The sequence below is a fragment of the Neovison vison genome, chromosome 13 (genome assembly GCF_020171115.1).
Source record: "Neovison vison isolate M4711 chromosome 13, ASM_NN_V1, whole genome shotgun sequence".
Taxonomy (NCBI): domain Eukaryota; kingdom Metazoa; phylum Chordata; class Mammalia; order Carnivora; family Mustelidae; genus Neogale; species Neogale vison.
The window spans coordinates 62,043,398-62,065,172 of NC_058103.1; the positions used below are offsets into that span (position 1 = coordinate 62,043,398).

General features: G+C 35.8%; 1 protein-coding gene across 11 annotated transcripts in view; it reads left to right on the top strand.

The window, feature by feature from the left end:
• Positions 1 to 21,775, top strand: part of RALGAPA1 (Ral GTPase activating protein catalytic subunit alpha 1) — a 267,907-nt gene that overhangs the window by 154,953 nt on the left and 91,179 nt on the right. For all 11 annotated transcript variants that reach the window (XM_044232090.1, XM_044232095.1, XM_044232088.1 and 8 more), the window contains 4 exons: positions 5,186 to 5,320; positions 5,731 to 5,914; positions 13,837 to 14,701; positions 17,037 to 17,108. In XM_044232090.1, the coding sequence (XP_044088025.1) occupies positions 5,186 to 5,320; positions 5,731 to 5,914; positions 13,837 to 14,701; positions 17,037 to 17,108 (1,256 nt within the window). The remainder of the gene's footprint in view (positions 1 to 5,185; positions 5,321 to 5,730; positions 5,915 to 13,836; positions 14,702 to 17,036; positions 17,109 to 21,775) is intronic.

Here is a 21,775-nt window from a genome sequence, read left to right on the forward strand (position 1 = left end):
AATTCTTTTTTTAAATCCTTTTTTATTAATTATTTTCATTAACATATAATGTAGTATTTTTTTTAAGATTTTATTTATTTATTTGACAGACAGAGATTACAAGTAGACAGAGAAGCAGGCAGAGAGAGAGGAAGGGAAGCAGGCCCCCTGCTGAGCAGAGATCCCGATGTGGGACTCGATCCCAGGACCCTGAGATCATGACCTGAGCCGAAGGCAGCGGCTTAACCCACTGAGCCACCCAGGCGCCCCTATAATCTAGTACTTGTCCCAGGGGTACAGGTCTGTGAATCGTCAGGCTTACACACTTCACAGCCCTCACCATATCACATAGTCTTCCCAATGTCCAAAACCCAACCACCTTCTCCATACCCCTCTCCCCCTAGCAACCCTCAGTTTATTTTGTGAGATTAAGAGTCTCTTATAGTTTGTCTGTAGCATAATTCTTAACGGCCAGAACACTGGTTTCAACTAATGTCACTAGCTGCATTAGCCTCTACTGAAATAGGCAGCCTGTCCGTTGAAGCTTTAAAGCCAGACTTTGACTTCTCTCTAGCTGTGAAAGTCCTAGATGGCATTTTCAAATAGAAGGCTGTTTTGTGGGGCGCCTGGGTGGCTCAGTGGGTTAAGCCGCTGCCTTCGGCTCAGGTCATGATCTCAGGGTCCTGGGATCGAGTCCCGCGTCGGGCTCTCTGCTCAGCAGGGAGACTGCTCCCCTCTCTCTCACTCTCTGCCTGCCTTTCTGTCTACTTGTGATCTCTCTCTGTCAAATAAGTAAATAAATTCTTAAAAAAAAAAAAAGAAGAAGGCTGTTTTGTGTACGTTGAAAATCTCTCGTTTAGTGTAGCTAATCTTCTGGATAACTTGCTGCAGCCTTTGTATCAGCATTTGCTACTTCACCTTGTACCTGTATGTTACGGAGATGGCTTCTTTCCTTAAACCTCACAATTCAGTCTCTTCTAGCTTCAGACTTCTCTTCTGTAGTTTCCTCACCTCTCTCAGCCTTCACAGAATTTAAGAGAATTAGGGCCTTCTGCTGGATTAGGCTTTTTGACTTAGGGGAATTTTGCAGCTGGTCTGATCTTCCATCCAGACCATAAAACTTTCTCTATGTCAGCAATACAGCTGTATTGCTTTCTTATTAACATTCATGTGTTTACTGGGGTAGCACTTTTACTTTCCTTCAAAACTTTTCCTTTGTATTCACAGCTTGGCTGTTTGGCACAAAAAAACCTAGTTTTCAGCCTGTCTTGACTGTCAACATGCCTTCCCCAACATGCCTAGACTTAATTTCTAGCTTTTGATTAAAGTGAGAGTCATATGATTCTTCCTTTCACTTGGACACTTTAGAGGCCATTGTATGATTATTAATTGGCCTAATTTCAGTATTGTTGTGTCTCAAGAAATAGGGAGGCCTGAGGAGAAGGAAGAGGGATGGGGGAATGGCTGGTTAGTGGAGCAGTCAGAGCACAGTGTTTACTGAGTAAGTTTGCTGTCTTATATGAACATGGTTTGTGGCACCCCCAAACAATTACAGTATAATATCACAGATCACCACAACAAATACAGTAATGATGAACAAGTTAGAAATATTGTGAGAATTACCAAAATTTGACACAGAGACATCAAATGAACAGATGCAGTCTGAAAATGGTGCTCATGGACTTGCTCAACACAGGATTGCTACAGACTTTCAATTTATAAAAAATGCAGTATCTGTAAAGTGAAGCACAATAAAATGAAGTATGCCTGTGTTTTATCCACTTGATCTGTCTTATACTGAGATAGTGTGTTGAAGTCTCCTTAATGTTTCTGAATTTCCTTGCACCTTTTATACTTTTTCCTTTATAAAGATAGTTGCTATGTTATTTGACACATAGATAGTCATAAATTTTTTTTTAAAGATTTTTTTATTTGTTTATTTGACAGACAGAGATCACAAGTAGGCAGAGAGGCAGGCAGAGAGAGAGGGGGAAGCAGGCTCCCCGCTGAGCAGAGAGCCCGATGCGGGGCTCGATCCCAGGACCCTGGAATCCTGACCTGAGCCGAAGGCAGAGGCTTTAACCCACTGAGCCACCCAGGCACCCCCATAAATTTTTTAAAATATTTTATTTATCTATTTGACAGACAGAGATCACAAGTAGGCAGAGAGAGAGGAGGAAGCAGGCTCCCTGCTGAGCAGCGAGCCTGACGTGGGGCTCGATCCTAGGACCCTGGGATCATGACTTGAGCTGAAGGTAGAGGCTTTAACCTGCTGAGCCACCCAGGTGCCCCTCATAAATGTTTTAGCTTCATTTTGAATTGGAACTTTTAACATTAATGCTTTTTGGTTTAATTTTAATTCACATATTGCATTTTTTGCATTTCTTTTTCTACATGACCTATTTCCTTTGTTCTTTTATTTTTTAAGTCCTTTTTGGTATTCAGGAAATTTTATACTTTGTTCTTTTAGTTACTTTTCTCTGTATACCTTTTTTTTTTTTTTTTTTTAAGATTATTTATTTATTTATTTGACAGAGAGAGATCACAAGCAGGCAGAGAGGCAGGCAGGGAGAGAGAGAAGGAAGCAGGCTCCTGGCTGAGCAGAGAGTCCGATGCCGGGCTCGATTCCAGGACCCTGCGATCATGACCCGAGCGGAAGGCAGCGGCCCAACCCACTGAGCCACCCAGGCGCCCCTCTCTGTATACCTTTTTAAAATGTCTTTATTCCCTTGCTTTCTTTCTTTTTTTTTTTTTTAAGATTTTTTTATTTATTTATTTGACAGAGAGAGATCACAAGTAGGCAGAGAGGCAGGCAGAGTGAGAGAGAGAGGGAAGCAGGCTCCCTGCTGAGCAGAGAGCTCGATGCGGGACTCGATCCCAGGACCCTGAGATCATGACCCGAGCCGAAGGCAGTGGCCCAACCCACTGAGCCACCCAGGTGCCCTTCTCTTGCTTTCTTAATTAAGCTCTTACTTTTTAAAACACCTTCTATATAGTTTGTGATTATTTAATGGTATCCTTTATCTCCTATCTATTGCCTATACATTAATAAATGAGCTTAGTTTTCCTCTCTTGTCGCCTCTATTTTTGGTTACTTTATTTCTGCATGTAACATATAGCATATGTCATTATAGCATATAGCAATTAATGATTCTTCTGTGCTCATCTCTATCTTTATTTTTTTTAGTATATGTGCTGCCGAAGCGAGCACTCTATCTTTATTTTTTTAATCTTAGCTCTGTAACCAAATATATCAAATACTCATCATTCTTTTTGCTGAAGTTTCTCAGTCAACTACTTGGTTGGATGAAATTCATCTTTATTCTTCAAGGTAGTCTCAGGAATACACAATTCCCTGAGCACTTGTATATTTAAAACATTTTCTGTAACCCTGATATTTGAGAAACATCTTGGTCAGATTTAGAATCCTTAGGTTCACATTCATGTTAAGTTCCCCCCCCCCACCACCAATGTTGCCTTGTTTTGTGCATTATTTTTTGAATTTTATTTTCATTTTTGTATACATTGAAATTATTTCATCTTTTCTGTAGGAGGCTTTTAAGATATTTTTACTTTATGTCTGAAGTCTTACTTTGAAAGTTTTATCAGGGTATGTGCAGAGTTGATTATTGCAGGTCAGTTTGTCCTGGCTTCTGGTGGATGACCTTTTTAACATGTATATTTCAGAGACCGCAATTATATGTAAATTGGATATTTTTTCCATATCATTTATTTCATTCATTTTCTCTCTGACGCTTTTTATCTTTTTTTAAATCTCATTTTTATTCTGTCAGTTGTTATCCCAGTGTTCTTCAATGCCCTGTGTTAAATTTGTTTTTTGTTTTTTGTTTTTTGTTTTTTGTTTTTCAAATTTATTCTTCCTTAAGCACCTTATAATTTAGGCTCCATTTCTAAATTTTGTCCTTTTACTTCTTTCCTGACTTGAAACAGTTCTTCCTTTCTTGGTATATTTTTTTTTAGTTTTAATTTCTGATTTAAGATGGGGTTTTCTTTGTCCCCCATATCTAAATGCTGTTTGATAATATCTAACTTAGATTAGATTTGTTGTGTTGTAGTTTTCATCTGCTTCATAATTGGGTTTTTTGGGTGGGGGTTTCATCAGCTGAATTGCTTAGAGTCTCATTTTTGTTTTCTTTTTACAATAATTTTTTTTAAAGATTTATTTATTTAATTATTTGACAGATAGAGATCACAAGTAGGCTGAGAGGCAGGCAGAGAGGGGGAGGGGGATGCAGGCTCCCTGTGGAGCAGAGAGCCTGATGAGGGGTTTCATCCCAGGACCCTAGGATCATGACCTGAGCTGAAAGCAGATGCTTAACCATCTGAGCCATGCAGATGCTGCAGATCCACAATTTTTAAAGTTTAAGTCTTGTGAGATCCTTAATTTCTCTTTTGCTTTTTCTTTTTACTACATGATTTCCACAGGCTGTCTCCCTATTCCTTCTTAACATTCTTCTTCCCCAAAGCATTACCTTTCCTGTGTGTGTACTTTTTTTTTTTTAACCACTCAATATCGATCTACCAATATATTTTTTTCAGTATTCTCACACTTAGGGCAACTCTTTCTGGCTTGGTTTTTAGGTTTGTACTCAGTTCTTTTCTCTCTTTTACAATTTTTCCCAAACTCCCCTTTCTCTTCATGGAAGTTTGTAGTGGGAGAATGGGAAAAAGCTTGTGGGATTTGCTGTGTACTTTATACCTACAGATAATTTGAACTTTAGATGTTCTGTTTTCTGGTTATACTGAGGATACCAGTTTTGTGATGTTTTTATTCGTTCTTTTTGTTCTTTAAAAGGAATGTGGAAGTGATTGTAATATATATGACCTCAAACCTTTCATTTGAATTCCATTCTTTGAAGAGTTTTAAATAGTCTACTAATCGATGTCTTCATTTAAGCTCAGTGTTTTTATAGTAATTTTTCAAGTAATTTTGGCAGTTCTGTTTTTATTATGTTTAAGGTTTCATTGTGATGGCTCTAAAATATAAGGAAGAAACACAATAATACTCATATATATTTTAGAATCCGTTAGATCTAAGTAAATATTCATGGTTAGAATTAGGGTTCGTAGTTCCTGAAATAAATTTTGGAAGACAAAAAATAAGTTAGTGAATTTCTGTTGAGAATATTAAGGTCTTATTTTATGAATTTACAATAATAATTACCATTTTTTGTTGTTGTTACAGTTGGTGGTGTCCTTACTTCTGTGCCTTCTGGACTGGATCATGGCCTTACCTCTGAAGACACTGCTCCAACCAGTCCATGCTACAGGAGCAGAAAATGATAAAATAGAAAAATCTGTCCTCAATTGCATTTATAAGGTCAACTTGTTTGCTATATTGTTTACTTGGTGACCAACAGTTTTTAAAACCGAAAGAAATCACATTTCTTAGTATTACATTTTTATTTTTTTAGAGCTAGGCGTTTTCTGAGAATATAGATGTATCTTATAGTACCTAAGGATAATTAAAATTCTTCATGCAAGAAAGAGACAGTTGTTTCACTGCAAATATTTGAAAGGAGTCAAATCTTTGTTGAATGTGAAAATCATTAGTTAAATTTCATTCATTCTTCATTTTAAGAAGTATTAAATTTTACCTTGATCGAAGAACTGAGTTTTAAAATATTTGAAGTTTTGTCAAGCTCTTATATTACCAGTTGACATTTTTTTCCTTTTATTTTATTTTTCTTTACTGAAAAGGAAAACTATGTTTTCCCCTCATACCTCCAGGTATTACATGGGTGTGTTTATGGAGCTCAATGTTTTAGCAATCCAAGATATTTTCCAATGAGCCTCTCTGATTTGGCATCTGTAGATTATGATCCTTTTATGCATTTGGAAAGCCTAAAAGAGCCTGAACCTCTGCACTCTCCGGATTCAGAACGCTCTTCTAAACTTCAGCCCGTGACAGAAGGTAAAATGAATTCATTTATGGACCATATTATTTCTTGGGTTCTCTCAAAATAGATAGAGACGAATATATCTTACTTTGTAGTTGTTTACCTCATCATGTGTATTATAGCAAAGTTCATTTTTAGTTTAAGAAATAACTTCAGAGGGGCGCCTGGGTGGCTCAGTGGGTTAAAGCCTCTGCCTTCGGCTCAGGTCATGATCCCAGAGTCCTGGGATCGAGCCCCGCATCGAGCCCCGCATCGGGCTCTCTGCTCAGCGGGGAGCCTGCTTCCTCCTCTCTCTGCCTGCCTCTCTGCCTCCTTGTGATTTCTGTCTGTCAAATAAATAAATATATCTTTAAAAAAAAAAAAAAAAAGAAATAACTTCAGAAACAGTGACTAAGATTATATGTGATGACATTCCATTTATACTTCTAGTTAAGTTATTCTGATAAGTTCTTGTTGATATTTTATTTTATATATCATAGAATTTATATAATGGAATAACATATTTAGCTTTTGAGCTTAACAGATGTGGTACTGAATTTTGACTCTCCATTTACTAGCTGAGTGGCTCTGTTTCCTTATTTGTAAAATGAGGATAATATTCATTCCCTCATGGTTGTTTTGAGTACTGAATAAGATAGTTTATGTGAAGCCCTCTGCACAGTTCTTGATAGGTAGTGAACTCGGTAACATTTCTTTTTTTAAGCCTCATTGTTTCTACATTCAGAGAGTTTACTTTCTGATATAAGGGAAAGATGTAAATAAATAATATCTAAATATGAGTATAAAAGTAAAAGTACATTTATGTTACAGAAGTAACCCAGAGGAACCCAGCAATTATTGAAGGGTTTTAAGAAGGTTATGTACATGATAAATTTAGTATTAAGAGCAGTTTGAAAACAGTATTTTATAGGAGTTAGAAGATTATGGCCCATGTCTGCCACCTGTTTCTGTAAATAAAGCTTTATTTACATCCATACTATTCATGATGGCTGCGTTTGTGCAACAACAGTAGTGTTGTATAGTTGCAAAGGAGATGATGTGGTCTGTAAAACTGAAAATTTTTACTGTCTGTCCCCTTACAGAAAGAGTTTGCTAATCTCTGGTATGTTGGGTTGGTTTTAGGGAAGTTAACCCAGGAGCAGAGAGATCAATCATGAGGCTATTGCAATAGGCCAAACAAGAATTGCTCAAGGCTTAAACAGTTAGATTTCCCCCAAAATAGACCAAGAATATGAGAAAGGTTAGAGGTTTGAGAGGAAAAATGAGGAGGGCAGTGTTGGAAATCATTAAGTCTGGCATTCCTGTTGGTTATTCATATGAAGACCAGTAGGAGGCAGTCTCTGGCATATGCAGATTTCGAGTATAGCAGAAAGGTCTTTGTTAGGAGTGTGTGCACGTGCACACATGCATGCTTGTGTTTGTGAGTGTTCTGAGAAGAGTCGGAAAGGAAAGAAAACTGGGAGAGAGTAACTTCTCAGAAATAAAGACACGAAATAGATATTTAAAAGATTGGGGACTGGTATTAAGTGATAGGTTGAAAGGTCAAATATGGAAAGGCTGAAAAATATGTCTGCTTTAATTTAAGCAGAGAACTGGGAGGGAGAAGTGGATGGCTATGGATTGAGGAGCAAGGATTAGGTTAAAGAAATAGAGCCATTTATCAGAAGTACTCTAAAGAAGCTTGACTGTGTAGTAAAGAAAAGTGATAAGACAGTGGTGAGCTAAAGGATGATTTAAGGATAAGGGAATTCTAAGGATGAAGAGACTTGAACTTTAAGTTTAAGCTGAGAAAGAAGGTGGGAAGGGGATCATTAGTAGGGTGAAGTTTCGTAAGAGTGAGCTAGAAAGTATAGGTGCTAATATTAATCCTTATTCTGACCCAGGAAGAAAATAAAATGGAAGTAAATTAAAGGAATTGGCAGAAGTTACTGAGAGTCCAACAGAAAATGAAAACTACAAAGTTTTGGTTGTACCAGTCAGCATTCGGTAGAGTGGACGTGGTGGAAAAACATGAGAACTATGGCTTTCAGAATATTGGTACATGATTTAGCCATGGAATCTAGGCTTAGTGAGGATTGAACTGATGCTTGGAAATGGCTAATACGTTAGGAGAAAATGGAATGAATGATTAGGATTCCAGTGAATCATAAAGTAGATGGTGGTAATAAAATGCTAGAACAGTGATTCTCAAGGGACACCTGGGTGGCTCAGTCGGTTAACTGACTGCCTTCAGCTCAGGTCATAATCTCAGGGTCCTGGGATCAAGCCCCCCATCAGCCTCCCTTCTCAGTGGGGAGTCTGCTTCTCCCTCTCCCTCTGTGCTCTCTCTCCATCTCTCACACTCTCTCCCTCCCTCAAAACAAAACAAGCAAATAAACGAACAAAAACAGTGATTCTCAGCCTCGGTCGTACATTAAATTACTGCTGCTCTGTTCCCATCATAGAGATTTTGATATCTTGATTAGGTATAGCTAGAAGTTTTTAAAGCTTTGCAAGTGATTAATTTGTAGCTGAGGTTGATAATCACGGAGAGCATCAGTATGTTAAGAAAGTGGTTTTAAAATGAGTTTTTAGGAGTGCCTGCGTGGCTCCATGGGTTAAGCCTCTGCCTTCAGCTCAGGTCATGATCTCAGGGTCCTGGGATTGAGCCCCAAATTGGGCTCTCTGCTCAGCAGGGAACCTGCTTCACCCCTCCTTCCCCACCGCCTGCCTCTCTGCCTACTTGAGATCTCTGTCTGTCAAATAAATAAATAAATAATCTTTTAAAAAAGACAACGAGTTTTTAAACAGTAGAACTCCTTCAAATAAATTTCACAAGGAAGCTCAGTTTGTAAAACTTCTAAAAGCAGAGCTGCAGCAGGGTGGAAGCTTGGGATCCTACTGACTTCTCTTCTGTCCATCTCCAAGAGCCTTCTCCAAGGGCTCTACAAAACAGAATGGGAAAAATCACTAGATTGGGTGATTATGGTCAAAGAGTAAGCTGTTAAGGAGGAGTTTGGTTTTTAAAGGTAGAATCGTTATAAATGATTAAGACACCTGAGATATGGCCATGATAATGGATTAGTGATGTAGAATGCAAGTGAAGGTAGGAAAGTTACACATCAAAGAAATAGGGCTAGGGTTTGGTGTTGATGACAGGTTGCTAAGAGTTTGTCCAAAACACAAATGCAGTTGACCTGACCAACAGGGGTTTTCTTTTTTTGTTTGTTTTTTTATTATAAATATATTTTCTCTTCCTTATTATTTTCTTTTCTCTAGTTTACTTCATGTAAGAATACAGTAATTAATATATATAATATTCAAAATATGTGTTAATCACCTGCTATGCCATTCGTAAGGCTTCCTGTCAACAGTAGGCTATTGATAGTTAAGTTTTGGGAAGTCAAAAGTTAAACATGGATTTTTAGTTGCATGGGGGTCCGTCAGCAATCCTAACCTGCATGTTGTTCAACGGTCAGCTGTATCCAAGTGAAATAGGAATGTAAGATTTAAACTTTAGACCATAATTGATGTATAAGCAACTTTACATATCATATCTTTAGTTGTGGTATAATAAAACGGGAGTGTTTATTTTACTTAGAAACAAAGTTATATGAAAAGATTAGTTGCTTTTTTAGGGTAAAATGATAAACTTTGATTCAGGGCATTATAATGTACTTGTTAAACAGTGAAATAAATAATTTACTTATGTAAAGAGAGGTTTTAATATATTTCAGACAAAATTCAGTATACCATTAATAGTCACTAGAGAAAATACAAAAGTAAAGATTTAAATAGATGAACTTTATACTGATACCAAATACTCTCTGAAGTATTATTATCTAAATGTATTAAGTTGTACCCTTTGGGCTTTCTTAAAGATAAAAAAGTCAAGATAAACGGGTAACCTTTTAGGAACAGCTGTAAGCCAACTGTAGGTGATTCTGTGGTTTGTTGTGACTGCATGCTGTGTTGTTGTGTTTTTTTAATGTGGCAAAGTGACTAATCACTGTGCCCTTGTTTAAGGCATTTTTCATCATCTTCAAGTACTTTTTTTGGCCAAAAATTTCTAAACATAGAGTGTCCCTAATAAGCTCAGTATTGGATTGAACAAGTCTGAATTGAGAACTATTGGCAGGAGTAGCTGTAATTATTAAATTTACTTAATAATAAAGCAAGGTAGTAAAGTTGGTTTTTTGTCAAATGGCAGTAGTCTTATTAGCAAGAAGTCATCATTTGCAGGGTCAGAGTGAAAGGAGGCTCCAAAGGATTCATTCTATCCTAATTATAGTTTCACCTATACATATTATGCAAAGCTAATATTTAAAGCATTTGCCAAAATTAACTTCCTCTGCATGTTCTATTACAGTGCAATGAATTGCAGCAGCTTTTTAGGTCTTGCTGCTTTTGTATGCCATAATAATCTGTAATTATGGGTTTGCTGCAAATGCTGTAGGGTTTGTTTAATCTGACAATCTGAAAAGACAACCCTGAATAGCCTTATTTAAATGAGTGCTAGTTACACAAAGCCTAGAAGCATCGATATCTTCATGTTGCATTTTCTCACAAGGCTAGTTATTTGGCCTTTCTTTTTGAATATCTAAATTAGAGAATTTCATTTTTTTTATATCTAAATAGATATGTAGGAGAGAGATACGTATGTTCTGTAGTTTTTATAACTAAAAAAAAAATCTAAATTGCCAGTTAAGTTGAGATATTTTTATCCTCTCATATTTATATAGATCCTGAATCTAGAGAAGCAGCTTAGGAAAGAAAATGCTTTTACCTACATTTAAAATGTAAATGTATTTTTAAAGTATTCTCAGTGTTAATAATTATGACAGATTTGTGAACAGGCTCATTTGAACTGCATTCCCACCATTGCTTCCTTTGAGAAGAAGATGTATAGGATGGACAGATACCTGGGCTTAGAGGTTTGTTTTAGGGAAAGAGCTGGGCTCGTTCTTGCAGTTAATTTATAAGTAAGTTTGAAAAAGGAACTCATAAAATCTGTGTTACTTATAATGCTCTCAAAATTGAATGGTTTATATTCCTTCTGTTATGTCCAATTTTGTATATGAGTTGTTAATTCATCTTTATAAAAAATCTGTATTATTCTCAGAGAAAAGTGGGGTTTAAGATGTTGTATGTGATTTGTCCATGATCATAGCTCAAGCCAGAGATGAAGTCAGGAATTTGTCTCTTTGTGATCTGCTTCTATTAAATTACATTCTTTCACTTCTTCAGAAATGCTCTGCAAAAAAGATTTGACTGCTTAGAACAAATCAGCTATTTAACTTTACCACTCAAAAGGAAAGAAGAAGGAAAAAGAAAGAACAGAATTTTAATGTCTTTAATTATGATTTTTATTACCATTAAAAATGTGACTTAGTCTTATTTAAATGAGGCTTTAAATTGATCTGACCCTTTTATATAGTAATTTATACTAAATAATACTATTTTGAATTTACTATACAAAGAAAAAATAAATTTTGAATTCATTGTTTCCAGATGTTACAGTGATTTGCCAAAAGAAAGGGGCATTTTAACAAGAGAGAAAAATATGAAAATTAGAGTTATGGTAAAGATGGAAATAGCCCTGAACTGGGAAGCAAAAGACCAGGCTTATTCTTCTATGGCAAAAAAAAAATCCCTTAACTGTTGTACTCACTTGTCCTCATGTTCAAAATGACAGATATTGGCTAGATTGTCTGTAAGGCCCCTAACAGTGTGAACATTCATTAAATTCTAAGTTATAATGAGGGAAGAGAAAGCAGACACTAGATTCAAGCCACCCCTCTGTTTCTCATCATCCAGTGACATATCTTTTTACTTGGCTTGCATATGGTCTTAAAAATGTAGGATTGAATTAAGGTTAATCATTTAGTGTTATCTAGTGTTGAATGGCTGATTTTCAAAACTAGCCATATTTATAATTGAAAAACAACTCAATATAATTGGAACTTAAGTAAACTGGAAAAAATACATATGTATGTATGTAGTCACAAAACTTAATTGATAATGGAAGAAAATTAAAATTTTGGTACTCTTAGTATTTCAAAATCAAAGCCCAGAGAAAACTGTTTTTTTTTTAAGAGTTGGAATGATGGAAGAAGATGTTTTTGCTTTTAATGACACAGCTGCTGGTTTCTAGCTGATCTCTGCCTGTCGCCAGTGTGTTGGTTCTGAATCTTGAGGACTGTGGCCTTAAAATATAGCACTGTTCTTTTCTCTTGCTTCTTTTTAAGTATCATACAAGCAGTGCACAAGCTAATGTCCTTATAAACTTTTTAAAAAAAGAATTTATTTATTTATTTGAGAGAGAGCAAGAGAACACAAGTGGGGGAGAAGGAGAAGCAGGCTCCCCCCCCACTGAGCAGGGAGCCTGACTCGAGGCTTGATCCCAGAACCCTGGGATCATGACCCAAGCTGAAAGCAGCCATTCAACCAACTGAGCCACCCAGGCGCCCCTGTCCTTACAAACTTTTAAAATAGGGTTTATTGAGATATAATTTACATAAAATAAAATGTATTCTTTTTTCTATGGAATTTTACTATATATTATGTTGGTGGTTACACAGTTCTGTACAGTTACCAAAATACATCACAAAGTACACTTAAAACTAAGGAATTTGTTACATGTAAACAATGCTTTGATCATCAGGACGCTCTCAAATCTATATTTATTACGGCAGGTAGGCCATAATTTTCCCAAATGATAAAAATCCTTTAGAATATAAATAGTACTCAGATAAGATCACTCTAATACTATGGTAGAACAATATGGAGACATAATCATTCTGTAATGATGTCTATAATTACATAAGACAAGGGCGCAGTGAACACACACGCACACACAGTTGTTAGTTGTGTGTACAACTAAACATCCTAACATGAACAATGAGTACTTCCTTACCAATGACAGCTCTTCCCTAGCCTCCTAGATGTAAAATATGAAGATAATCATCACCAAACTGTCCCCACTTCCTGACACCACTTATTTCAGAACTGGCTTCCACATAACCCTACTTAGGATCACACTGGCAATCTTTGGCTAGTGGGCTTTGACAAGTTTTTGTCTATCTCCATGTCTTCCTTCCTCCCTTTATTCTCTCTGTGTGTTTTCTGCCTGACATCTTCCTTTTCCCCCTCCTTGAGGTCCTGACATTTCAGGCCCCTGAGTACTATATTCTTTGGGTTTTCTTTTTTTTTACTATTTGGTATGATTTTTTTTTTAAGTTACTCATATGGATATGCTCCTTATCTATTTGCTTTCCCTAATGTGCTTAAGGAAGGAAAGAAAAATACTTCTTACATACAACTAACGGGTAAGACTAGGCCACAATGACCCAGAAGAATATCTTACTTATAAAAATATAGTACATATGTAGGCCCATAAAATTTGTTTTCCCTTAAAATAAAGTTTTTGTGGCATATATTGGCTATACCAAATCACTGTTTAAGTTGGTTGATTCCTAAAGTTTAGTGAAGGATTACTTTTCTCTGAAACTTTTATATCATTGATAAACACCATAATTAAATGACATTTAAAGCATGCTCTCTCTCTGAATTTACTCATGAGATAAGAAACTTACTTGGATTTCACTGGCTTTATAATGTGTGAACTAAGTGATTTCAGGTGATTTAGAATACTTGTGATCCTTCTTTAAAATATGATTTACATATAAGGCTTAAGCTTAAATTATGAATCCATTAGCAGAACTTTGAAAAAGGTTTTTTTTTATATAAAATTAACAAAACATCATCAAAGAGAGTTTTCTTTGCCCTTATTCTTGTAGTACAGAATCTAAATTGGAAATATTCGTGTTTACTGTTATATTTTAAAGTGATTTTGATAATTTGAGGAAGTCTCCATTTGTTGTCTAATAATTTCATTGTTAACATAACTTCCTAGGAAGCAGCAGTATTTCCACTCACTTACATTTCTTATTTCTAGTGAAAACTCAAATGCAACAAGGATTAATCTCTATTGCTGCTCGTACTGTTATTACACATCTGGTAAATCATTTGGGCCATTACCCAATGAGTGGTGGTCCTGCTATGTTAACAAGTCAGGTGTGTGAAAATCATGACAATCATTACAGTGAAAGTACTGAACTTTCTCCTGAACTCTTTGAGAGTCCAAATATCCAGTTTTTTGTGTTGAACAATACAACTTTAGTGTCCTGCATCCAGATCAGATCAGAAGAGAGTATACCTGGAGGAGGTTTATCTGCTGGCCTTGCATCAGCCAATTCAAATGTCAGAATCATAGTACGTGATCTCTCTGGAAAATATTCATGGGATTCTGCCATCCTGTATGGACCACCTCCTTTGAGTGGTTTGTCAGAGCCTACATCATTCATACTTTCATTGTCTCGTCAAGAGAAGCCAGAAGAGCCTCCTACATCTAATGAATGCTTAGAAGATATAACAGTAAATGATGGGATTTCCCTCCAGTTTAAAAGAGGATTTAGAGAAACTGTACCAACTTGGGATACCATAAGAGATGAAGAAGATGTTCTTGACGAGCTCTTGCAGTATTTAGGTATAACTAGTCCGGAATGCTTACAGAGAACTGGAATATCACTTAATATCCCTGCTCCACAACCTGTGTGCATTTCTGAAAAGCAGGAAAATGATGTTATTAATGCTATCCTTAAGCAGCATACAGAGGAAAAAGAATTTGTTGAGAAACACTTCAATGACTTAAACATGAAAGCTGTGGAGCAAGATGAACCAACACCTCAAAAGCCTCAGTCAGCATTTTATTATTGCAGATTGCTTCTCAGTATATTGGGAATGAATTCCTGGGACAAAAGGTAAGAATAAAAGAGAATGTTTTTTAACATTAGTCTTATTCATCTTTTGAATCAAGCATTTTAGTTTCTCTTCTTTTCCTCACCAGATTTTACTACCAGTTTGTTCTTTGACTTTTGGACAGATATTTCTTCTTGTTTATTTGTTTGTTTGTTTGAGACCACTGAGTTCTATCAAGATTTAAGGGAATAAAAAAATAACTCAATAATTTAACTATTAACATTTTCATAATAACTAGCAGAACTTTCTGACTTAGAAATTACAGCTCATATAATTGAAAAGAATCTTATTTTCCCAACCTTCCCATAAGGTAATAGGAAAAACTGTTTTTTTCTTATCACACTTCTGACACTACATGTGTGAGTTTTCCATAGCAGGCAGTCCCAGCACTAACTGCAGTTAGTACAAAAAGAATAAGGGCTCAGACCCACAAGATGGCCCCCCACTTCAGATATCAGTTGAAAGTCCATATTTCCGACCAACTAGCTATAAATCAGATAACTACCTCCTCAGTTTTGATAATTAGCTATAATAGCTCATAAAACATTTATTTTCATTTAGCAGTTTATTATAAAAGGTAGTTAAAAGATAGAGATGAACAGACAGACAAAGAGGTACACAGGATGAAGGTTTCCAAGTGTAAGAGCTTCTGTTCCTGTGGAGTTAGGGGCTGCTGAAAACACTGAATAGAGTTGACTAACCAGGAAGCTCTCTGGACCTCATAGTTTAGAGATTATTATGGAGGCCTCTTCACGTAGGCATGATTAATTATTAACTCAATCTCTGGCCAGTCTTCCCTCCCCATAGGGGTGGCTGGAAGTTCCAAGCTTCTAATCATGGTTTGTGCTTTTGAATGACCAAGCCCCATCCTGAAGTTATTCAGGAGCCAACCAAGCATCACCTCAACAGAACAAAACATTCTCCTATTACCAGGGAAATTGCAAGGGATTTAGGAACTCTGTGTAAGATGTTCCTGTCACCTTCATCGCTCAAGAAATTACAAGAGTTTTAGGAGCTCTGTGTCAGGAACTGGGGCAGAGCCCAAATATGTCACATAAGCCTAACGGGTTTTTTAGACAAACAGTAATGTGATCTTTTCTTGTTGGTATCAGAGAAGTTAACTCAAGATTTTCATCAAATCAAGAATCCTTATTTCATTTTTTAAAACTTTGTTTTCTTACATATGTTGCAAAAATATGTAAACAAAATTATGTTTCACTGAAAGCTTGCAGTTAACACAAAGTATTCATGTAAGTCGGGTAAGAGTTAAATGAAAAGGCATTAGATTTAAATCGGAAGAACTAAGTTAGAGTCATTTAACCTTTAAGCTTCAGGCTATAAGTTGAGGAAGTAACTCATACCTCACATAATGATGAGAGTTAACTTAGATAATATACATAAAATATTAAATTGTACACTAGTGTAAAGTATCATTAAACATTTATCTTTTAAACTTCTGTGACATTAAAAGCTGTACGGATGTGAAAGACACAGCATTATTTAATGTATTGTTCTTGTTCAATTTGTAGTAGGAGGGGAACTCAGGTATCACTGGATAAATAAATCTTAATTAAATTCAGGTGAAGCACCAAAAGGGAGTTCTACTTCCTTGACTAGTGTTTATAATCTTACTTAATTTAAATCCTTCCATTTATTAGAAGGGAGTATTCTCTGCTTTATGGGGAAGACATGTCAGGAATATAGTTTGCCTTATGGTATGTCCAAATGTAGGTAATTGCCACTCATGTTAGTTCATTCTACTCTCTTTTGCTATACGATGATCCATATATTGTCTCAAGAAAAATTAAAGGTGGGAAGCTATATTTTACCACAGCAAGCATTGATTTCATGAATATAATTTGTATGTATTTAGTGTATATAGAATGTATTTGGCAACATATCTACATTGCTTTGTAGTGTAAAAAATACCTTTAAGAACACATATGTAATCCAAATGGATTACATATCCTTACTTAATGATATTTCTTATTAGGAACAACTTTTTAATATATTTTTAGGAAACTTTTGAAAAGGAACCTATAAGTACTTTTATCCACTTTTCTGGATATGAGTTTCAGAAGCTCACAGCCTCTGCAAGGAAAAATTGAAATGATTAATAGATAATGATCCACTAACAGAAATCTATGAGGGCCGCAGTAGAAATAGTGACACTTTCTATTTACATTTCTTTTAGGGTCTATTCTCCTTTGTGTTAGAAGTATGTTAGAGGCAAGAAAAGTGTTTAAAAGTTGAATGAGTAGAGTGGAAATTATTTCCGGTACTGTCATGTCATTCACTGCAAAGGTGATGAAAATGTTTATAAATCTCTCTATTTAGGAGGAGCTTTCATCTCCTGAAGAAAAATGAGAAACTACTTAGAGAACTTAGAAACTTGGATTCAAGACAGTGGTAAGTTCAGATTTATAACTAGCAACTGTCAACTATTTCTACTTATGTGTGAATAAGTAGAATAATAAGTAGTGAATAAGCATTGTTGACTTTCTGAACAGAAACTACATTTGATTTACTTTAAATAATAAACTTCATGAAAAAAATGCAGGGCTACATTAAAATGTTTGGTATCTTTGAATAGTTTATACCATTTTATGCATTTCAGAATTCTTTCGATGACAGAAATCTAATTGAACTTCTAAAAATGTCCTTTAGTTTCCCCATAGTTAGACATTCCAGCTATGCCCTTTTTGATTAGTTTCAGAGGTCTCAAGTGAAATGACTGGTAAATATAAGCTAGTCCATACAGAAAGTATTAATGGAGCAAAGAACATGGATATAGGTTATTATATTGCTATAAATCTGATTTCTCATCAAGCCCTTGGATATGTACCTATTTACATGTGGATTTTGATGTGTAAAATCTTTTTATATCATTATTTTAATGATATCTAGGTTCTTCATGTATAGTATATGAACAAGACTTCTGGGAAACCAGTAGTAGAAACTACAAAATATTAACTAGAAGCACATTGATAAAGCAGTATTTTGAATGCCTGCATTTCTGAGATCTCAGATCCACAACCTACTTAATGTCCATTTCTCACTCCCTCACATCTTAGTCAGTTGGTGTTTTATACTTTCCTCTTTCCAGTTTTTTGCTTTTTCTATTCCTACAGTCAGTTTGCCACCCACCTCTGATTTCACTTGTCCTGTTAGCAGACTCACGCATTTTCAACTATAAAAATGCCATTTCTGGCATCTTCAAAACTGTTCTTCCACTTAACGTTTATATATGTGTGACTATAATCAATTCTCTGATTAGAATCATTTTTTTTCTTCAGATTTTATTTATTTTATTAGAGAGCTCATGCACGTTTGAGTTGGGAGGTGAGAAACAGAGGGAGAGAATCTAAGCAGACTCCCCACTGAGCATGGAGCCTGATTCAGGGCTGGATCTCGGGACCCTGAGATCATGACCTGAGCCAAAACCAAGAGTCTCTCACTTAACCACACAGACACCCCTGACCCAAATCATTCTTAACATCTACCTTCTTGGGGCACCTGGGTGGCTCAGTGGGTTAAAGCTTCTGCCTTTAGCTCAGGTCATGATCCTGGGGTCCTGGGATCGAGCCCCACATTGGGCTCTCTGCTAAGCAGGGAGCCTGCTTCTCCCTGTCTGCCTGCCTGCTTGTGATCTCTGTCAGTCAAATAAATAAATAAATAATCCTTAAAAAAATACTATAAAAAATCTATTTTTTCTACTCCTAGGCAGCAGTATATTACTAGAGAAAATGATCAAACCAGTGTGATAGAGAGAGCTACAATAGATTCGTGCTTTTTTACTTCAGCAATACCTTCTCTACTGTTTGCTAATTTCTTATCCCTTGTTCACTTCTTTTTCTGTTTCTCAGAGTAATTTTTATAAACCACTTTTTTGTTCTTTAAGCTCTTCATTATAGTCAAAAGGTCATCTCTACTCTAACCTCACTAGGGATTCAATCCAAATGTTTGGCCTCCTATATGAAAGACGGTCTGGTAGAACAATAGTTCCTAACCTTTCTTCCAACACCCATTCACATTTCAACGCAACATTAGTCATACCTCTCATCAATTAAATCCAGTGGTTCTGCCAGTTGGGGGACTCATTTGAAACAAACTACCTTGCCAGCACTATTCTATAGGAATGCAAAGTAAACAAGATTATTCATTCCTTTCCTACTTCAAACAACTTCGCCTTAAAATATCCTCTCTTTAAAATGTCTGTATTGAGCCATCTTTTCCTGCTCCCCTTCACTTTCAGAAAAATCTTTTTTTTCCCAATCTATACTTCTAGGATCTTCAAAAAGTTATCATATCTTTATCTTGTATTTCTGCTTACCCCTTTACCATAAGCACACTCTATCGAGTGCTTCTTTAAACAAAAGAAAACAAAACTATCCTCAGGATCCTTTTTTTTTTTCTTTTTTAAATATTTTATTTATTTATTTGACAGAGAGAGACATAGTGAAAGAGGGAACACAAGCAGCGGGAGTGGGAGAGGGAGCAGCATGCTTCCCGCTGATCGGGGAGCCCACGTGGGTCTCCATTCCAGGACCCTGGGATCATGACCCCAGCCAAAGGCAAACGCTTAACAACTGAGCCACCCAGGTGCCCAGTTACTGTCCTATCAAGCTTTAGTGTATCCCTTTCATATGCCTTTTTTATGAGAAAATAGAGTCTTTACTCACTTCTTTTGTTTTTGTGGTTTTTAGCTTTTCTCAGAATAATCTTTTAGGGGTGCCTGGGTGGCTCAATGGGTTAAGCCTCTGCTTTTGGCTCAGGTCATGATCTCAGGTCCAGGGATCCAGCCCTGCATTGGGCTCTCTGCTCAGCAAGGGGCCTGCTTCCCCTTCTCTCTCTGCCTGCCTCTCTGCCTACTTGTGACCTTTCTCTCTGTCAAATAAATAAATAAAATCTTAAAAAAAAAAAAAAAAAGAATAATCTTTTAAAAGTGTTTAGTTTCTCTAGTTATTATAGAAAATGTACAGTAGAAAAATAAGTCATATATTTATAACACTATCCTTAACATTTGTTTATGTATTTTCAGTCTTTTTTTTAATATACATACGATTTTTTTGTTTTAAAAAACTAAAATCACATTAATATGTATATAGTAAGTTATGTTTTAAAAAGGACTTTATCATGTTTTGAGCATTTTCCTCATGTTGTAAGCATTTTGATATTTTTCAAAACTAATTTTTTATGGTGCCAAGTTCTGTGATTATTGGACTTTTAAGTTGTTTTTAATATCTTGCCCTAGGATAGATTCCTAGAAATGGAATTATTACATCAAAGCATAAGAGCTTATTTCAAACCATACATATTGCAGAATTACTTTTCACTAAGTACTAATTTCTAATCCTACCAACAGTGTGTAAGAACACTAATACAACTTCAGCCTGAGCAACACAAGGTATTGGTCACATTTTCTAAATCTTTCCTAGCTTGAGAGGCAGATAATGGTATCTCTTTATTGTTCTTTACTACTAGTGAAGTTATTATCTTTCATTGTAAGAAATTTCATTGGAAGAAATTTTAATCTTTTTTGAAATTCCCTCTTAGTGTCTTTTTTTTATTTAAAAGGAAATTTTTCTTAATTGCAAGAGCTCTCCTACATATGTGGGTATCTAAGGATTAACTTTTGTATTTAATATGGGAGTTTTCCCAGTTGCTTGGCTTTCAGTTTTCAACAACTTCATATTGTTTAGCATACAGCTTTTTCTTTTTTTTTTTTCTTTCAATTTAATTTTAATTTTTTCAGTGTTCCAAGATTCATTGTTGCCATACGTGCCCTCCTTAACACCCATCACCAGGCTCACTGATCCCCCACCCCCACTCCCTTCCAAAACCCTCAGTTTGTTCTTCAGAGTCCAGTCTCTCATGGTTTTCATTTTTATGTAATTTTATTTCTCAGTCTTCTTTCTTTGTTTTTTTTTTTTCAGTTGCTTATTGTGCTTAGAGAATTCTGTCTTGAAATTAGTTTAAATGTCCTACTGTATTTCCTTCTGGATTCATAATTAGTTGGTAGGAATGGTAATTACTTTACATTTAATTCTTTATTTCTTCTGGAATACATTTCAGTTTATGGAATAAGAAATGGAACTGCCTTGAGTATTAGAGAATAGCCTGTTTCTCTGATTTGTTGAATAATTCATACCTTTCTCATTGATTTGATGTTTCCTTTAACAGATATTAACCTGTTTATTTCAGAGCTATCTTTTCATTTCTACTGAGTTGTCTATCAATTTTGTACAGATGTTAGTATTTATTAGCTTTGTAACTTAGTATCTGATAGAAGTAGTCTTCTTCCTCACCCTATTCATACATATTCTTCTTTCTTAGATATTTTCACTTGTTTATATTTCACTTTCATTTAGATATTTTCACTTGTTTGTTCTTCTGGATACATGTTAGAATTATGTTATTGCTTTCCAGAAGAAAAATCCCATTGATATTTTGGGTTTGAATTACAATAAAACTTTCATATGGAGAGAATAGAAGTACATTTGCTATCACCATTCTTCCCATTCATAATCATGGTGTGTTTTTCATTTATTCTTTGACCCAGACATTACTTTTAGGGTTATTTTATTGTAATGATGCTATTCTTTTTTTTTTTTTTCATTTTTTATTTTTTATAAACATATATTTTTATCCCCTGGGGTACAGGTCTGTGAATTGCCAGGTTTACACACTTCACAGCACTCACCAAAGCACATACCCTCCCCAATGTCCATAACCCCACCCCTCTTCTCCCAACCCCTCTCCCCCCAGCAACCCTCAGTTTGTTTTGTGAGATTAAGAGTCACTTATGGTTTGTCTCCCTCCCAATCCCATCTTGTTTCATTTATTCTTCTCCTACCCACTTAAGCCCCCATGTTGCATCACCACTTCCTCATATCAGGGAGATCATATGGTAGTTGTCTTTCTCCGTTTGACTTATTTCGCTAAGCATGATACGCTCTAGTTCCATCCATGTTGTCGCAAATGGCAAGATTTCATTTCTTTTGATGGCTGCATAGTATTCTATTGTGTATATATACCACATCTTCTTTATCCGTTCATCTGTTGATGGACATCTA